At 44.3% G+C, this 20244-nt stretch overlaps 1 protein-coding gene across 1 annotated transcript; it reads left to right on the top strand.

The window, feature by feature from the left end:
- Positions 1-412: 412 nt before the first annotated feature.
- Positions 413-19009, top strand: LOC147988163 (uncharacterized). The gene is made up of 9 exons (XM_087534098.1): positions 413-721; positions 9388-9573; positions 14541-14922; positions 15791-15942; positions 16047-16309; positions 16732-16965; positions 17060-17243; positions 17310-17483; positions 18881-19009. The coding sequence occupies exons 1-9, from the start codon at positions 413-415 to the stop codon at positions 19007-19009; spliced, it is 2013 nt and encodes a 670-aa protein (XP_087390224.1).
- Positions 19010-20244: the final 1235 nt, after the last annotated feature.

The raw sequence follows: 20244 nt of genomic DNA, 5'->3' as shown, positions 1-20244 counted from the left end.
CTTCACAGGGTCAGCAGTCAGTGTTTGCAGCATGTTAGACCAGAGTGACAGCCAGAACATGTCAGAAGAGCAGATTGACATGAGCAAGGGCACTAGTCCCTCAAGTTCTACAGATGAAGGGAGCAGAAGCACTCCTAGCAACCTGCCCAAGGCCAGAAGGTCCACTCAAGTGCCAGCATAGACTGAACCCAAAGAGGCACCTAAAAATAAAGTCACATCTTCCAAACCCAAGAAAGTTCCCACTAGAGAGACAATGAAGTTTACCATTGAATCAGAGGATGAAGGTGCTCAGGACAAGAAGAAGAAGAGAGCAAGAACCACAACTGCCAAGGTTCTTGGAAAGCCCTTTATGAGAAGAGATTCTGAAGAGGAAGAAGAGGTTGCTGCACCAGCACCTAAGGCACCTAAGCTTATGGGTGATGCTATAAGATTAGGGGCTGCAACATCTAAGCCCAAGGAAGCACCCAAAGCTACCTCCAAGGCCAAGCTTATACCAAAGAGGAATACTAGAAGTATTCCAGCTGCTGAGAAGAACAAGGCCCCAGTGCCAAATGTTGCTGATGAAGGAGATGAAGAAGGACAGGTCCTAAGGAAGCTCAAGCCCAAGATACCAGACCATAATGATGCCCATCCTGTGACTGAGGACATGAGGATCAGGAAGGACTCAGGGTTGAGGCTATGGAGGATGGAAGATCCATATGCCTCAAGGAGAAGAACTGCTGTTGATTACAGGTTCCATACAAAGGAACAGCAAGACTTCTATGAGACAATTCTGTTGGATAAGAAGCCCATAGTTTGTGATATGAGGTGGGTCGACTGGACCTACATCAAGGAAAATGAAGAGCACTATCCTGGAGTGCAAGACAGCTTTGTTGCTTGTGGAGTTGCTGATTGTTTTGGACAAAAGCTCACCCACTGGAATGATGAACTTATCATGCAATTCTACTCCACAGCACACTTTTATCCAGATGGAAGAATTGTTTGGATGTCTGAAGGTACAAGGTACCAATCAACTGTTGGAGAATGGGCAAGTCTGATAAATGCCCCAAAGGAAAATGAGGATGACCTGGACATTTATGCAAAGAAGAAGATGGATCACAATTCCATGGCACACATGTACAAGGAGATCCTAGACAAGGCTGTTGAGACACATAAGTTTGGATCAGTCCACTTTCTGCTGTCAGGGCTGCCAACTATCAGTTGGATCCTAAGACATACCTTGTTGCCTAAGTCTGGTGACCACAACATGATCAGAGGGCATGCCATCAATATGTTGCATGTGTTTGATGTGCCACAGAAGTTCAAAGTCATGAGCCTTATGATTGAAACCATTAAGAGGACTGCAGCAGATCAGAAGAGGAGCTGTGGATATGCCCCTCAGATTCAGGAGTTGATAAACTCAAAGATGGGCACAGGGAAATATCAGTTGGATAAGGAACATTTTCCACTTTATCCAGACTTTGAGGACAATGAGGTTGTCATGAATGAGAATGACCCATCATTAGTTCAAGCTCAAGAGAAGAAGGAGAAGGCAAGGAAGGAGAAGGCTGCCAAGATGCCAACTCAAGAGGAGGCATCTGAGTATTTCTTGAAGAAGAAGCAGGAGCAGCTTGGTTGCTTAATAGAATCAACACTGAGGATTGAGAAGGGAGTGGCCACCCTCACTCAGAATTAGGAGAGCCTGGAAAGAATCATGGAGCTCAAATTCCATGACCTTGATGTCAAAGTAACTGAGATTCAATCAGTTGTAGAGCAGCTGCAGGATGACATGCAGGAGAGGCAGGGCAAGACTACAACAAATGTGTTTGCCAGAGTGCCCAGAGCCAGAGGTCAGTTGCAGTGCCTGTGGTAGACACTAGGGCAACATCATCTGCACCAGCTAAAGCCCCTTCAGCTCCAGTGCAACCAGCTCCAGCATCAACTCCAGCACCCTCTACTTCAACTGAAGCCTTCGTCCTTGGAGTTATCCGGACACCACCACCTGAAGATCAAGCCTGAGAGTCGATCTAGCACTATGCATTTTCTATGAACTTTTTGGTAACTTGTTGCCAAAGGGGGAGAAAAATGTATAGATCATAGGCTTCGAGAGAGAGAGTGTTGCTTTTGTTCTCTCTTGCTTTATTTGGTGGGTTTAAACTTGTTTGCTTTTGATTGCTTGAGATACTATGCTTGTGAGACATTGATGATCATGTGTTTGATCAAGCTACACTTATGCATGTTTGATATTATCCTATCTATCTTATGTGATCATTCACTTTGCTTGGTGATGAGTTCATGTATTCAATGTTTATTATTTTGAGCGCTCCACCAAGATGTATGTGACATAGAAGAGTAACAAATGAGCGTAATTCATTGTGCATTTGCAGTCCAAAGCAAATCTTAAACTATGCACAAATTTAGGGGGAGCTCTTGCTTATCACATACTTCTCAAAGCGACGATGTTATTAAATCTTATTATCATTTGTCGAAGCTTTGATCTATATGTTGTCATCAATTACCAAAAAGGGGGAGATTGAAAGTGCAACTATCCCTAGGTGGTTTTGGTAATTCATAACAACATATAGCTCATTGAGCTAATGCTATTCCAAGACTATTATTTCAGGAAAGCTCAATGAATGGCATGGCATGGATGATGGAAGTGGATCCCTCAAAATACTAAGGACAAAGGATTGGCTCAAGCTCAAAAGCTCAAGACTCTTCATTTTATATTTTAGTGATCCAAGATCACATTGAGTCTATAGGAAAAGCCAATACTAACAAGGAGGGATGAGGTGTTGCTTAATGAGCCTCTTGCTTCAGGTGCTTAGTGATATGCTCCAAAACACTCAGCTACTTTCCCACATCCACAAATGACCTAAACCCAAAGCCAAAATCGGTCACACTGATTCTTTATATCCGGCGCCACTGATTCCAAAAGTCATAGCCACTGCCACAAACCCTAAGCAAATCGGTCTTACCGATAGGGATCTCGGTCTCACCGAGATGGGATTGTAATCTCTCTGTTTCCCTTCGTAACATTTTGGTCTAACCGAAGTGAGCGATCGGTCCCACCGAGATTGCAATGTAAACTCTCTGATTCCTTTTTGTAACATTTCGGTCTCACCGAAAAGAGTAAATCGGTCCCACCGAGTTTACCTGACCAACTCTCTGGAAAGCTTATTACCAAATCGGTCTCACCGAGTTTGTGTAATCGGTCTTACCGAGATTACGTTATGCCCTAACCCTAACCGAATCGGTCTCACCGAGTTGCATTTTGGTCCCACCGAAAATCACTAACGGTCACTAGGTTTACTAAATCGGTCCGACCGAGTCTATTGAATCGGTCCCAAGGAGTTTGGTAAATTGTGTGTAACGGTTAGATTTTGTGTGGAGGCTATATATACCCCTCCACCTCCTCTTCATTCGTGGAGAGAGCCATCAGAACGAACCTACACTTCCAACTTACCGTTTCTGAGAGAGAACCACCTACTCATGTGTTGACGCCAAGATATTCCATTCCTACCATATGAATCTTGATCTCTAGCCTTCCCCAAGTTGCTTTCCACTCAAATCTTCTTTCCACCAGATCCAAAACCTATGAGAGAGAGGTGAGTGTTGGGGAGACTATCATTTGAAGCACAAGAGCAAGGAGTTCATCATCAACGCACCATTTGTTACTTCTTGGAGTGTGGTGTCTCCTAGATTGGCTAGGTGTCACTTGGGAGCCTCCGACAAGATTGTGGAGTTGAACCAAGGAGTTTGTAAGGGCAAGGAGATCGCCTACTTCGTGAAGATCTACCGCTAGTGAGGCAAGTCCTACGTGGGCGACGGCCATGGTGGGATAGATAAGGTTGCTTCTTCGTGGACCCTTCGTGGGTGGAGCCCTCCGTGGACTCGCGCAACCGTTACCCTTCGTGGGTTGAAGTCTCCATCAACGTGGATGTACGATAGCACCACCTATCGGAACCACGCCAAAAACATCCTTGTCTCCAATTGCGTTTGAATCCTCCAAACCCTTCCCTTTACTTTCTTGCAAGTTGCATGCTTTAATTTCCGCTGCCTATATACTCTTTGCATGCTTGCTTGAATAGTGTGATGATTGCTTGACTTGTCCTAAATAGCTAAAATCTGCCAAACTCTAAAATTGGGAAAAGGTTAAGTTTTCAATTGGTCAAGTAGTCTAATCACCCCCCCCCCCTCTAGACATACTTCAAGGTCCTACATTATGAGATATGGCAAATGGACGTCAAAATGGCATTCCTTAATGGCCATCTTAAGGAAGAACTGTATATGATGCAGCCGGAGGGTTTTGTCGATCCTAAGAATGCTAACAAGGTATGGAAGCTCCAGCGCTCCATCTATGGGCTGGTGCAAGCATCTCGGAGTTGGAACATTCGCTTTAATGAAATGATCAAAGCGTTTGGGTTTATGCAGACTTATGGAGAAGCCTGCGTTTACAAGAAAGTGAGTGGGAGCTCTGTAGAATTTCTCATATTATATGTGGATGACATACTTTTGATGGGAAATGATATAGAACTTTTGGACAGCATTAAGGCCTACTTGAACAAGTTTTTTTCAATGAAGGACCTTGGAGAAGCTTCTTACATATTAGGCATCAAGATCTATAGAGATAGATCGAGACGCCTCATAGATCTTTCACAAAGCACATACCTTGATAAGATATTGAAGAAGTTCAATATGGATCAGTCCAAGAAGGGGTTCTTGCCTGTGTTGCAAGGTGTGAAATTGAGCTCGGCTCAATGTCCGACCACGACAGAAGATAGAGAAAATACGAGTGTCGTCCCCTATGCCTCGGCCATAGGGTCTATCATGTATGCCATGCTGTGTACTAGACCTGATGTAAACCTTGTCGTAAGTTTGGTAGGAAGGTACCAAAGTAATCCCGGCATGGAACACTGGACAGCGGTCAAGAATATCCTGAAGTACCTGAAAAGGACTAAGGATATGTTTCTCGTTTATGGAGGTGATGAAGAACTCGTTGTAAAGGGTTATGTCGACGCTAGCTTCGACACAGATCTGGATGACTCTAAGCCACAAATCGGATACGTGTATATTTTGAATGGTGGGGCAGTAAGCTGGTGCAGTTGCAAGCAAAGCGTCGTGGCGGATCTACATGTGAAGCGGAGTACATGGCAGCCTCGGAGGTAGCGCATGAAGCAATCTGGATGAAGGAGTTCATCACCGACCTAGGAGTCATACCCAATGCGTCGGGGCCGGTCACTCTCTTCTGTGACAACACTGGAGCTATTGCCCTTGCCAAGGAGCCCAGGTTTCACAAGAAGACCAGGCACATCAAGCGTCGCTTCAACTCCATTCGTGAAAATGTTCAAGATGGAGACATAGATATTTGTAAAGTGCACACAGATCTGAATGTCACAGATCCGTTGACTAAACCTCTTCCGCGAGCAAAACATGATCAACACCAGAACTCTATGGGTGTTCGATTCATCATGATGTAACTAGATTATTGACTCTAGTGCAAGTGGGAGACTGTTGGAAATATGCCCTAAAGGCAATAATAAAATGGTTATTATTATATTTCCTCCTTCATGACAATTGTCTATTATTCATGCTATAATTGTGTTATCCGGAAATCGTAATACATGTGTGAATACATAGACCACAACGTGTCCCTAGTGAGCCTCTAGTTGACTAGCTCGTTTATCAATAGATGGTCACGGTTTCCTGACCATGGGCATTGGATGTCATTGATAACGGGATAACATCATTGGGAGAATGATGTGATGGACAAGACCCAATCCTAAGCATAGCACAAGATCGTGTAGTTCGTTTGCTAGAGCTTTTCCAATGTCAAGTATCTTTTCCTTAGACCATGAGATTGTGTAACTCCCGGATTCCGTAGGAGTGCTTTGGGTGTACCAAACGTCACAACGTAACTGGGTGACTATAAAGGTATACTACAGGTATCTCCGAAAGTGTCTGTTGGGTTGACACGGATCGAGACTGGGATTTGTCACTCCGTATGACGGAGAGGTATCTCTGGGCCCACTCAGTAATGCATCATCATAAGGAGCTCAAAGTGACTAAGTGGTTGGTCACGGGATCATGCATTACGGTATGAGTAAAGTGACTTGCCGGTAACGAGATTGAGCGAGGTATTGGGATACCGACGATCGAATCTCGGGCAAGTAACGTACCGATTGACAAAGGGAATTGTATACGGGATTACTTGAATCCTTGACATCGTGGTTCATCCGATGAGATCATCGAGGAGCATGTGGGAGCCAACATGGGTATCCAGATCCCGTTGTTGGTTATTGGCCGGAGAGTCGTCTCGGTCATGTCTGTGTGTCTCCCGAACCCGTAGGGTCTACACACTTAAGGTTCGGTGACGCTAGGGTTGTAGAGATACTAGTATGCGGTAACCCGAAAGTTGTTCGGAGTCCCGGATGAGATCCCGGATGTCACGAGGAGTTCCGGAATGGTCCGGAGGTGAAGAATTATATATAGGAAGTCCAGTTTCGGTCGTCAGGAAAGTTTCGGGGGTCATCGGTATTGTACCGGGACCACCGGAAGGGTCCCGGGGGGCCACCGGGTGGGGCCACCCATCCCGGAAGGGCCCCATGGGCTGAAGTAGGGAAGGGAACCAGCCCCTGATGGGCTGGTGCGCCCTCCTTGGGCCTCCCCTGTGCCTAGGGTATGAAACCCTAGGGGTGGGGGGCGGCCCACTTGGCTTGGGGGGCAAGCCACCCCCTTGGCCGCCGCCCCCCCTTGGAGATGGGATCTCCTAGGTCCGGCGCTCCCCAGGGGCCCTATATATAGTGGGGGGAGGGAGGGCAGCCGCACCCTAGTCCCTGGCGCCTCCCTCTCCCCTCGCAACACCTCTCCCTCTCGCTGAGCTTGGCGAAGCCCTGCCGAGATCGCCGCTACTTCCACCACCACGACGTCGTGCTGCTGGATCTCCATCAACCTCTCCCTTCCCCTTGCTAGATCAAGAAGGAGGAGACGTCTTCCCCAACCGTACGTGTGTTGAACGCGGAGGTGCCGTCTGTTCGGCACTAGGATCATCGGTGATTTGGATCACGACGAGTACGACTCCCTCAACCCCGTTCTCTTGAACGCTTCCGCTCGCGATCTACAAGGGTATGTAGATGCAATCCTCTCTCTCGTTGCTAGATGACTCCATAGATTGATCTTGGTGAAGCATAGAATTTTTTTATTTTCTGCAACGTTCCCCAACAGAGGGAGTTATCCTTTGCTTGTATGTTGATGACATACTGATTTTTGGAACAAATTTGAAGGTTATTAAGGAGGTCAAGCATTTCCTATCTCATTGCTTTGAGATGAAGGATTTAGGAGTGGCTGATATCATTCTGAACATCAAGCTGTTGAGAGATGATGATGGTGGGATTACGTTGCTTCAATCTCACTATGTGCAAAAGATCTTGAGTCGCTTTGGCTACAGTGACTGCAAGCCCTCTCCAACACCATCTGATGCTAGTGTGTTGCTTCAAAAGAATCGAAGAATTGCTAGAGACCAATTGAAATATTCTCAGATTATTGGCTCGCTTATGTATTTAACCAGTGCTACAAGACGTGACATCTCTTTTGCTGTTAGCAAACTGAGCCGGTTTGTCTCAAAACCAGGAGATGTGCATTGGAAAGCTCTAAAGAGAGTTTTGGGTTATTTGAAAGGCACTGCGAATTATGGAATTCACTACACTGGGCACCCAAAGGTGCTTGAAGGGTACAGTGACTCAAACTAGATCTCAGATGCTGATGAGATAAAGGCCACGAGCGGATATGTATTCACTCATGGAGGTGGCGTTGTTTCTTGGAAGTCTTGCAAGCAGACCATCTTAACGAGGTCAACAATGGAAGCAGAACTCACAACACTAGATACAGCTACGGTCGAAGCAGATTGGATTCGCCGACTCTTGAATGACTTGTCGGTTGTTGAGAAACCTGTACCGAGTATCCTTATGAACTGCGACAATCAAATTGTGATCATGGAAGTGAGCAGCTCAAAGGATAACATGAAGTCATCAAGACACGTTCAGAGAAGGTTAAAGTCTGTCAGAAAAATGAGAAACTCCGGAGTTATTGCATTAGATATCCAAACTTCTAAAAATCAGCCAGATCCTTTTATTAAGGGTCACGTAATGTGATAGATAATGCATCGAGGGAGATGGGTATGAGACCCACAATATGAGTTGTTCGCAGTGGTAACCTATTCTTTGTGATCGGAGATCCCGTGATTTAGATGTGGAAGACAAGCTGTTGATCAACTGAGAGGAGAGTATCCTTACTATTAACAATAGCACTCCATGAAGATGCAATACTCTCCTAATCTGCATGGCAGGTTGATGTATATCTTAATGTGTTCTAAATGGCTCTTTGAAGCAGAGATGTTGTCCTGTAGAACATATTTTGAAGAATGTACCTATATGAGTTTGATTGTTAAACGTCGGAATCTATGAGAGTAGGGTTCTCTCTAGTAAACTCACGAAAGGCCTCGGAGTATGACGCATAAGCTCCACCCGCGGGGAAGACCCACGGTAGCCACGTATCGGTCAAGGCTTTGTGTGAAGCTAGATTCGCAGAAAACTTGCAGTTCAAGGCCTAGTCCACTGTTCAAGTTGCTTACTAGTGTAGCATAGAGTTCTAGGTGGAAGTTCAACTTAATAGTCTCCACTGCAGTACTGGTATATAAAACAATGTTTTGGAACAAAAGGCAAATTTTGTGTGCCTCTGGGATCTGGTGGGGGACTGGAATTTTGTCTATTTTGGGCCTAGCCCAATAGCAGTTTCAGAAATTCCTAATAAATCCTAGAGGCCCACGCAGCCCATTCGTGCAAGGCAAGAGGTGGAACTAAAGTTTAGTCCCACATTGCTAGTTTAGAGGGAGGTTGACCCCTTTATAAGGGAGGTTCTTTCCCCACTTGTATGAGCATGAGAACAAGAGGGACATCCACGCGCGCTCCTCCTCCGCCGCCGCTCGCCTCGCCACGCCACGCCTTGTCACGACGTGCCACGGGTTTCGGGAATGAGCCGAGCCGATGTCTAAATTTTTGCCACGCACTACGGATATACGAAAGGTCACTCGGGAGCTGAAAAGTTTTTGTTGTAGTGCATAGCATATTGAATACGAACGCTGCACCCTTCGGCTGCTACCTGTTCGTTTCGTCTCCCTCATTCCCTTCAGCTCCCGGCGCAGCCTCTCGCCTCCTTCTCTTGCGCCTATAAAAGGGAGGTCGCTCCTCTCAGAGATACGCACTAGAACAACGCAACCCTCTCGCCTCAGAGTTCCCGACCACTGAGCTACTGCTACGATCTTCCCCATCCCGGCTAGCGGCGTGCACTGTAAGTCGGGACAGTAGGCCTCCTAAACCGCACCTTTTGATAAGATTTTTGGGGAGCGCTCAGCGCGACCACGACTTCTTCATCACGGACGCCCTGGACTCTGACGACTACTTCCCCGACGTCGACAACCTTCTCGATGACATGGCTACCAAGGACACCGACCCCAAGTCCAGTGCTACTGTTGCTGCTGCTGTCCCGCACATGTTCTTCCTCTTTCCATTAGAGGTCCTGTTACAGTTCCTTGTTCTAGTATTTGCCCTACATATGTTAGACTCTATTTCATATATGTAACTTGCTATACTGTCTGCTCTAGATATGTTTAGTTACGGTTCATATATGAAGATGTTGTTTACCTTCTCTTTGTCAAATTGCATGGCTTGTTTTATCACTGCTATACTAGTCATGCTTTATCTAGTATTTCTATTAATAAAATCATTCGGTAAATTGCTCATATTTCCAACAATATCTGCTCAAATCATCTATGAAGGTGAGAAAATAACAATATCTGCCACGAGCCTCAATATTCATCGGACCACATACATTAGTACGTATGATTTCCAACAAATCTGTTGCTCGCTCCATTGTTCCGGAGAACGGCGTTTTAGTCATCTTGCTCATGAGGCACGGTTCGCAAGTACCAAGTGATTCCAAAAGTCCATCAGAATGGAATTTCTTCATGCGCTTTACACCAATATGACCCAAACGGTAGTGCCACAAATAAGTTGCACTATAATTATCAACTCTGCATCTTTTTGGCTTCAATATTATGAATATGTTTGTCACTACTATCGAGATTCAACAAAAATAGACCACTCCTTAAGGGTGCATGACCATAAAAGATATTACTCATATAAATAGAACAATCATTATTCTCTGATTTAAATGAATAACCGTCTCGCATCAAACAAGATCTAGATATAATGTTCATGCTTAACGCTGGCACCAAATAACAATTATTCAGGTCTAAAACTAATCTCGAAGGTAGGTATAGAGGTAGCATGCCAACTACAATCACATCGACTTTGGAACCATTTCCCACGTGCATCGTCACCTCGTCCTTAGCCAATCTTCGCTTAATCCATAGTCCCTGTTTCGAGTTGCAAATATTTGCAACAGAACCAGTATCAAATACCCAGCCACTACTGCGAGCATTAGTGAGATACACATCAATAACATATATATCACATATACCTTTGTTCACCTTGCCATTCTTCTTATCGGCCAAATACTTGGGGCAGTTCCGCTTCTAGTGACCAGTCCCTTTGCAGTAGAAGCACTCAGTCTCAGGCTTAGGTCCAGACATGGGCTTCTTCACTTGAGCAGGAACTTGCTTGCCGTTCTTCTTGAAGTTCCCCTTCTTCCCTTTACCGTTTTTCTTGAAACTGGTGGTCTTGTTGACCATCAACACTTGATGCTCTTTCTTGATTTCTACCTCCGCAGCCTTTAGCATTGCGAAGAGCTCGGGAATTGTCTTATCCATCCCTCGCATATTATAGTTCATCACGAAGCTCTTGTAGCTTGGTGGCAGTGATTGAAGAATTCTGTCAATGACACTATCAGGAAGATTAACTCCCAGTTGAATCAAGTGATTGTCATACCCAGACATTTTGAGTATATGTTCACTGACAGAACTATTCTCCTCCATTTTGCAGCTGTAGAACTTATTGGAGACTTCATATCTCTCAATCCGGGCATTTGCTTGAAATATTAACTTCAACTCCTGGAACATCTCATATGCTCCATGACGTTCTAAACATCGTTGAAGTCCCGGTTCTAAGCCGTAAAGAATGGCACACTGAACTATCGAGTAGTCATTAGCTTTGCTCTGCCAGACGTTCATAACATCTTGCGTTGCTCCTGCAGCGGGTTTGGCACCTAGCGGTGCTTCCATGACATAATTCTTCTGTGCAGCAATGAGGATAATCCTCAAGTTACGGACCCAGTCTGTATAGTTGCTACCATCATCTTTCAACTTAGCTTTCTCTAGGACTGCATTAAAATTCAAGGAACAACAGCACAGGCCATCTATCTACAACAACATAGACATGCAAAATACTATCAGGTACTAAGTTCATGATAAATTAAAGTTCAATTAATCAAATTAATTAAGAACTCCCACTTAGATAGACACCCCCCTAATCATCTAAGTGATCACGTGATCCATATCAACTAAACCATGTCCGATCATCACGTGAGATGGAGTAGTTTCCAATGGTGAACATCACTATGTTGATCATATCGACTATATGATTCACGCTTGACCTTTAGGTCTCAGTGTTCCGAGGCCATATCGTCATATGCTAGGCTCGTCAAGTTTAACCCGAGTATTCTGCGTGTGCAAAACTGGCTTGCACCCGTTGTATGTGAATGCAGAGCTTATCACACCCGATCATCACGTGGTGTCTCGGCAGGACGAACTTTTGCAACGGTGCATACTCAGGGAGAACACCTGTACCTTGAAACTTAGTGAGGGATCATCTTATATTGCTACCGCCGAACTAAGCAAAATAAGATGCACAAAGGATAAACATCACATGCAATCAATATAAGTGATATGATATGGCCATCACCATCTTGTGCCTTTGATTTCCATCTCTAAAGCACCGTCATGATCACCATCGTCACCGGCGCGACACCTTGATCTCCATCGTAGCATCATTGTCGTCTTGCCAATTATTGCTTATACGACTATCGCTACCGCTTAGTGATAAAGTAAAGCAATTACATGGCGATTGCATTTCATACAATAAAGCGACAACCATATGGCTCCTTCCCGTTGTCGATAGCTCTGTTACAAAACATGATCATCTCATACAATTAAATTTAGCACCATGTCTTTACCATATCACATCACAACATGCCTTGCAAAAACAAGTTAGACGTCCTCTACTTTGTTGTTGCAAGTTTTACATGGCTGCTACGGGCTGAGAAAGAACCGTTCTTACCTACGCATCAAAACCACAATGATTGTTCGTCAAGTGTGCCGTTTTAACCTTCAACAAGCACCGGGCGTAGCCACACTTCATTGAACTAAAGTTGGAGAAACTGACCCCCGCCAGCCACCTATGTGCGAAGCACATCGGTAGAACCAGTCTCGCGTAAGCGTATGCGTAATGTCGGTCCGAGCCACTTCATCCAACAATACCGCCAAATCGAAGTATGACATGATGGTAAGCAGTATGACTATTATTGCCCACAACTCATTTGTGTTCTACTCGTGCATATAACATCTACGCATAGACCTGGCTCGGATGCCACTGTTGGGGAACACAGTAATTTTAAAATTTTCCTACGCACACGCAAGATCTATCATGGTGATGCATAGCAACGAGAGGGGAGAGTGTAGTCCACGTACACTCGTAGACCGTAAGGGGAAGCATTATGAAAACATATGTAGTCGTACATCTTCACGATCCGACCGATCCTAGTACCGAAAGTACGGCACCTCCGCGATCTGCACACGTTCAGCTCCGTGACGTCCCACGAACTCTCGATCCAGCTGAGTGTCGAGGGAGAGCTTCGTCAGCATGACGGCGTGATGATGCTGATGATGAAGCTACTGACGTAGGGCTTCGCCTAAGCACTACAACGATATGACCGCGGTGGATTATGGTGGAGGGGGGCACCGCACACGGCTAAGACAATGATCAACTTGTGTGTCTATGGGGTGCCCCCCTCCCCTGTATATGAAGGAGTGGAGGAGGGGGAGGGCCGGCCCTCTCTATGGCGCGCCCTAGGGGAGTCCTACTCCCATCGGGAATAGGATTCCCCCCCCCCTTCCAAGTAGGAGTAGGAGAGGAAGGAAGGAGGAGAGAGGGAGGAAGGAAAGGGGGGCCGGCCCCCCTCCCATTTCGGATGGGGCTTGGGGGGGGCACCCCCTCCTAGGCCGCCTCCTCCTCTCTCCCACTAAGGCCCAATAAGGCCCATACACTCCCCGGAGGGGTTCCGGTAACCTCCCGGTACTCCGGAAAATGCCCGAACTCACCCGGAACCATTCCGATGTTCAAACATAGCCATCCAATATATCTATATTTATGTCTCAACTATTTCGAGACTCCTTGTCATGTCCGTGATCACATCCGGGACTCCGAACAACCTTTGGTACATCAAAACAGATAAACTCATAATACCGATCGTCACAGAACATTAAGCGTGCGGACCCTACGGGTTCGAGAACTATGTAGGCATGATCGAGACTCGTCTCCGGTTAATAACCAATAGCGGAACCTAGATGCTCATATTGGCTCCTAAGTAATCTACAAAGATCTTTATCGGTCAAACCGCATAACAACATACGTTGTTCCCTTTGTCATCGGTATGTTACTTGCCCGAGATTCGATCGTCGATATCTCAATACCTAGTTCAATCTCGTTACCGGCAAGTCTCTTTACTCGTTCCGTAATGCATTATCCCACAACTAACTCATTAGTCATATTGCTTGCAAGGCTTATAGTGATGTGCATTACCGAGAGGGCCCAAAGATACCTCTCTGACAATTCGAGTGACAAATCCTAATCTTAATCAATGCCAACTCAGCAGGTACCATCGGAGACACCTGTAGAGCACCTTTATTATCACCCAGTTAAGTTGTGACGTTTGGTAGCACACTAAGTGTTCCTCCGGTATTCAGGAGTTGCATAATCTCATAGTCATATGAACATGTATATGTCATGAAAAAACCAATAGCAACATACTAAACGATCAAGTGCTAAGCTAACAGAATGGGTCAAATCAATCACATCATTCTTTAATGATGTGATCTCATTAAGCAAATGACAACTCATGTCTATGGCTAGGAAACTTAACCATCTTTGATTCAAGGAGCTAGTCAAGTAGAGGAATACTAGTGACACTGTTTGTCTATGTATTCACACATGTACTAAGTTTCCGGTTAATACAATTCTAGCATGAATAATAAAAATTTATCATGATATAAGGAAATATAAATAACAACTTTATTATTGCCTCTAGGGTATATTTCCTTCAATTTGGCGAGTGGGCACTCAAGGAATAGATGTTGTATTGTTTCATCATGATCACAGAAACAACAACGTGAACTACCTACCCATCGCCTCTTTACTATCCTTGGTGAGTATTACTTGCTTGTGGACGAACCACATAAATTTTTAATACGCAAGGGCACTCAAGGAATAGATGTTGTAATTTTAATAGCTTTTGAGTTATGGATCGCTGGTACCCTCCCTTTCGTGCTGAAGGATATGCTGTGGCCTGCTCTCATCTCTGGGTTCTCTTTCACCTTCCCTTACAGTGTCTTCGAAATGATAGCCATACTTGCTGGCTACCTCGTGTACATCACGTGCATGATGGGGCTTTCGATGTTGGTGATGCATGTAGTCATCACCGTGTGCATAGAGCCACTGTGGCCGCACCCAAAAGAGTATCCCGGACGGTTATTGATTGTTATCGTGGGCATCATCTTCATGGTGACGGATATGCTAATGAAGCATTTTAGTGTTGCCGCCATGATGGCAATGCTTATTGGTCTCGCTGGCAACCTCGTCAGGATGGCCGCCACATCACTTCTTGCAATTATGGCCTTGTCATTCTTGGTGGCGATGTCGTTTCTAGCGGTCCAAAGTGTATGCAAAGAATTGAGCAGATCGTACTCTGATACAACGAAGAGTGGAGAATGAATTCAACACACACTTTGTTATCACAACTGAAGTACATGCACGTGTTACAGAACTCAACCATGGGCTATCTTGGGTGTGCGCATACCTCTATAACCAACAAATCATGAGTCAAGAAAATAGTGCGGTTTTGACCACGTATATTAATTAGCTCGCATGGTTAGCGTACTATATCCTATCATTTTCTTTGGGAAAAGAGTTATCGTCCTAATTGAATAATGAATAAGCATTTTCTTCATTGAAAAAAAGAATAAACATTTTCTTATAATTCCCTAGTTTCTTGATGTAAAATCTGCAATCACACTCAAAACACCCTTATCTAGTCCCTTGGAGAATGTTGGTTGTAATGCAATAGAATATCCACATTATATCGGTCAAATGGAATGCATCTTATAGGTAGCATCTCCTTTTCCTCAACAATTCTAAAACTTGGAGGAAGTGCTTCACTTAGATCATGTACAGTGCAAGATGCTTGTAACAATAAACCAGTTTTTTTCTTAAGCACCGGTGCCTATTTCCATTGCGTAGGTGCCTATGTAAGCAGTTGTGCTATACATATAAGCATCGATGCTTAAGAAAAAACCAGTTAGTTTTCACAAGCACCTTGCATTTTACATGTCTTAAGTTGCATTCCATATGAAGTTTTACCAGAGAGGAGGATCCACTGGTCACATTAACTAACACGATATTAGTACTAGGGATAATTATGCAGGTGCCAGGCCAAACATCCTTATTCTGGAAAATACTATCTCAAGCTCATTCATCTAAAAAAGTTTTCTCCATTTCTTTTCCTCGTGTGGGTTTTGTATAATCAGGTGTGGAGGGACCTTATCATGAATTAGAGAAGAAACTACAGAATTCAAATGCATCACCAATACACTTTCCACTAGAATTTTTGAAGGCCATCACATGTGATTTTTCCACTGATTTGATACTAGGCGAAGGTGGGTTTGGAGTGGTTTACAAGGTACATGCAATTCTTCTAGCTCCACATTTCAATGTTGGACAGTAATAATAATTAATTCAAGATACATGTACATAACATGAAAAGAGGTTCAACTCGCAACACAGGGAGTTCTTACATGTGAGAAAATTATTGCTGTGAAGAAGCTTTTTGAAGTGTGTATTCTAAAAAAGGAGACAATCCAGAATGAAGTATGTTCTCATATGGGGATTAAGCACCCAAATGTAGTAGAATGTGTAGGTTGCTGTGCAGAATCAAGTTCGCACCCGATGGAGCAATCAAGTGGTAGTGGGAAGTATATTCTTGCTGAAACACGCAAAAGGTTGCTCTGCTTCGAGTATGTAAGCAACAAAAGCCTCGACAAACATATCACTGGTATGGTATATACTGAACACAGTGTACATAATTGTTTCTCTATATATCTTCCCAAGTTTGCTTCATTAACAGAGCTCAAAACTATGTAGTGCCAGCTAGTAACCTAAAGACACGATTGGTCTGTATCTTTGTAGGATTGACACAACAGAAGCTACGTACTATTTCCTATAACACATTCTCGTTCACTTGCACACAAAGTGGTGTTGTTACGGGAAATTAGTCTTCCTTTCTTTCACTGGAGTAAACCAAATTATAATTTTAGGAGTACTGAAACATAAAGCTATCTGGTGTGGGTGCATAACCACGCCTCCCACCAAGGAAGCAACTGAGCAAGCGTAGTTCTTTGTACTGTTGTGGTATCTAAGTGTAATCATTGAATGGGTCTAGAATTTTTTTCTTTATTTGTTTATGAATTTCTGCCGATGAATCTTCAGGCCTGGAGTGGAATACGAGATACAAGATAATCAAGGGGATTTGCAACGGGTTGCATTTCCTTCATGAAGAATGCCATATGGTTCATCTGGACCTTAAGCCTCAAAATATATTGCTGAACTCTACTATGATGCCGAAAATAGCTGATTTCGGTTTGTCGAGGATCTTTGGTGAGTTGGAATCACGAACTGTCACTAAACATAATAATCTGGGAACACTGTAAGCTACACCTCTCTTGTTTTTTATTTCCCTTGGCTACTTGCATCTCTTTGATTATGCTTGCCGTGTTTCTTACCTTTATATTATGTTGCAGTGGGTATATGGCGCCAGAGTACTTACACAAGGGCGTAGTATCATACAAGGCAGATATTTTTAGTCTCGGGGTCATAGTCATAGAGATAATCACGGGCGGTAGGGACTATCCTATGGACTATCCATATTTTCAGCAAGATAGTCCCCAGCGTACTGATCTATCTTTTAAGCAGTTCACAGCGAAAGTAAGATTAACTAATCTGGCTTTTGCACATATACAATCATTCAAGCTGACAGTTGCAACTTTATAGGTACTTGGAAGTTGGAGGAACAAATTTGAATCCACACCAAAGCATGAAGCGGTGGAAAAATATATCCAACAAGTTAACATATGTGTTCCTATAGCCCTAAAATATCTGGACCCTGATATGAAGAAAAGACCTACCGTGAGGTATATAATGGAGGTGCTTAATGAAGCAGACCAGGTATGGTAAGCATTGCATATGATGTCCTGAATTAATATTCCTTCCATTATAAAATAGAAGGTGTATAAGTTTTGTCGTAAGTCAAAAATGAATACGTGGTCAGTGTACATAGTTGTACATACCATCGGCCACGAGGGAGGTTTGACCCTTGTGTGGTAGAATTTTCTTTCACGGGACGTGACATTTGTGCTAGATGTTTTTCATAAATATTAATGAGAAAAGTATACTTTTCGTCTCTCAACTCTTGGTGGAGTTTAGATTTGGTCCCACGACTTCCAGACCAGACAACTTGCACCCCTAATTACCGAAACCGGACAAGGTTCGTCCCTGGTCTTGGTTTTGACCGGTTTTGGTGCTGACTCACCCCGGTTTTGACTGGTTTTGGTGCTGACTCACCCCGGTTTTGACCGGTGGTCACTCAAATTCGTGTAATTTTTTCATATCCGTGAACTTTTTGAAATTCACATACACTTTTCAAATTTGTGTAGTTTTCTCAATGTCGCATATTTTTTCAAAACTAAACATACTTTTTCAAATCATGAAATATTCACATACACTTTTTCAAATCAAAAACCAAATGAACTTCAAAAAAGTACGCAAATTTGAAAGAGTACGTGAACATGGAAAAAGTAGGCGGATTTGAAAAAAGTACACAATTTGTTAAAAAGTTAACGTATTTGAATAAAGTACCCGAATTTGAAAAAATTAAGCGGACTTGGAAAAAATACGTGATTTGAGTCGGCACGGTCAAAACCGGGGTGGGAGAGCACCAAAACCAGTCAAAACCGTGACCAGGGATGAATCTTGTCCGGTTTCAGAAGTTAAGGGTGCAATTTCTCCGGTTTTAGAGTTGAGGGATCAAATCTAGACTCAGACTCCGTCAAGAATTGAGGGACGAAAAGTATACTTTTCTCAATATTTATTCATGTATTTTTATATAAAAGAATTGGTCAAATTTAGCAAACTTTGACCTATAACTAAACTTATACTGCTTTTTTTGTGAAGCGGGAATACACGAATAGTTTACACCACAACAGTATTAGTATATATATATATATATATCTACATCAAGTTGACTCATGTTCCCTTTTATTTTGATGAACTAAAGGAGTCACGGGTTCAACCTAGAAAACAAACAAGAAACTCATTTAGTTTCCCTTTACCTATGTGGATCCTTTCTTACAATATAATCTACAGTAGTACATGCCTAGCGAGGCCAAACAATATGTTCAAAACTAGTACTCCCTCTGTAAACTAATATAAGAGCGTTTAGATCAGTAAAGTAGTGATCTAAACGCTCTTATATTAGTTTACGAAGCGAGTAGTTCTTTTGAATATTCAGATTTAATTAAGAGACATATGCTTGGTATGCTGACATGGATGGTATTTTGATGCAGATTGGTGACTCACATTTTGAGATGCATGAGACTCCGGATGTAGCTGCGGAAATCTTGAAGGTTAAGGAAGAAACTGATGCGGAAATCTCGGCGACGGCAATCGCAGATCTCCGGATTTTGCTCCAGTAGGGACGGGGCGAGGTGGAAACTCAGCGCATCACCTCCCATGGGAAGTCGTCGCACTTTATAACTAGCAACGGGGAGCCCACAAACTGCTAGGCCAGTGCCGAGCCCGGGCGACGGTCGGGTGTGTCTTTGCCGGCGAACCTCCAACGAGTGAGATCCGGGCGGCTAGAGGAGGAGCCACTAATAGAAAATGGGTTATAGTCCTGATTCGTAAGGCCCTTTTAGTGCCGGTTCTGGAACCGGCACTAAAGGGTGGGGACTAAAGCCCCCCCCCCCCTTTAGTCCCGGTTCAGCACCAACCGGCACTAATGGCCCACCATGTGGCACGAGCCCGCACAGGGGGTTGGGGGACCTTAAGTCCAGTTCGTAACACCAACCGGGACTTTTTTTTTGAAAAAAAATGAATTTTTTTCTTCTGATTTACAAATTTTTGAATTATTTGACGATTTAATCTCTAATCACCCTCATCATTCCAAATCGTCTAACTTCCCGGCCGGTCTCCCATCCTCTCACTACTCCAGTCTGAGCACGCTTAACTTCCGAGTTCTATTCCCCTTAATTTCCAAGTATGCACTATAGGTTGGCCCTTTAGTCCCGTTTGTGGTTTGTATCACAAACCGGGACTAAAGGGCACTTTAGTCCCGGTTTGTGGTTTGTATCACAAACCGGGACTAAAGGGGCTCGTGGGGCCCCTGCTTGATGTCAGCCTGCCACCACCCCTTTACTCCCGGTTTATGACACAAACCAGGACTATAGGTCACAAATGAACCGACACTAATGCATAGCTGTTCGAACCAGCACTAATGGTAATGGTCACATTAGTGCCGGCATTTACAAACCGGGACTAAAGGGCTGAACATTAGGCCCTTTTTCTACTAGTGAGCCAATACCTGCATGCGGCGCAGATGCTTGCCAGGGATATGCGGTTCGGTACCCGGCCAGTCCATGCCAAACACGCGGTCATCAGTGGCCGGATGCATCAAATATTGTGGCGGCAACAACAATCGCAGATCTCTGGATTCTGTGCAGCGGACGGGGCGAGAGAGGCTCAAATCTAGGACTCAAGGACCGTGAGGGAACCTATCGAGTTTCCGCATGCGGTGGTCGGAAGGATGGCATCGACGTAGATGCTGCGTGGGAGTGGGGTGGGTGAGGCAACGGAGGAAGGAGAGTTTTTCCTCCAAGCGATAGCGGAGGAGTAGAAATAGGGCTGCGTGGCCGAGGATAATTTATCCTCC

Source organism: Triticum urartu, chromosome 1A (genome assembly GCF_056163025.1).
Source record: "Triticum urartu cultivar PI428250 chromosome 1A, HENAU_Tu73, whole genome shotgun sequence".
In the NCBI taxonomy this organism is placed as follows: domain Eukaryota; kingdom Viridiplantae; phylum Streptophyta; class Magnoliopsida; order Poales; family Poaceae; genus Triticum; species Triticum urartu.
Note: the sequence above shows the minus strand (reverse complement) of the source record. Positions and strands in the feature narration are given on the sequence as shown.

Excerpts from the sequence above, each read along its gene's own strand:
- LOC147988163 (XM_087534098.1), top strand. The coding sequence starts at position 413 with ATGGGTGATGCTATAAGATTAGGGGCTGCAACATCTAAGCCCAAGGAA. Across the intron at positions 9,574-14,540 it reads TGTTACAGTTCCTTGTTCTA|GATATGCTGTGGCCTGCTCT; the intron begins GTATTTGCCCTA and ends TTCGTGCTGAAG. Across the intron at positions 16,310-16,731 it reads AAAAGCCTCGACAAACATAT|TGCCGATGAATCTTCAGGCC; the intron begins CACTGGTATGGT and ends TTTATGAATTTC.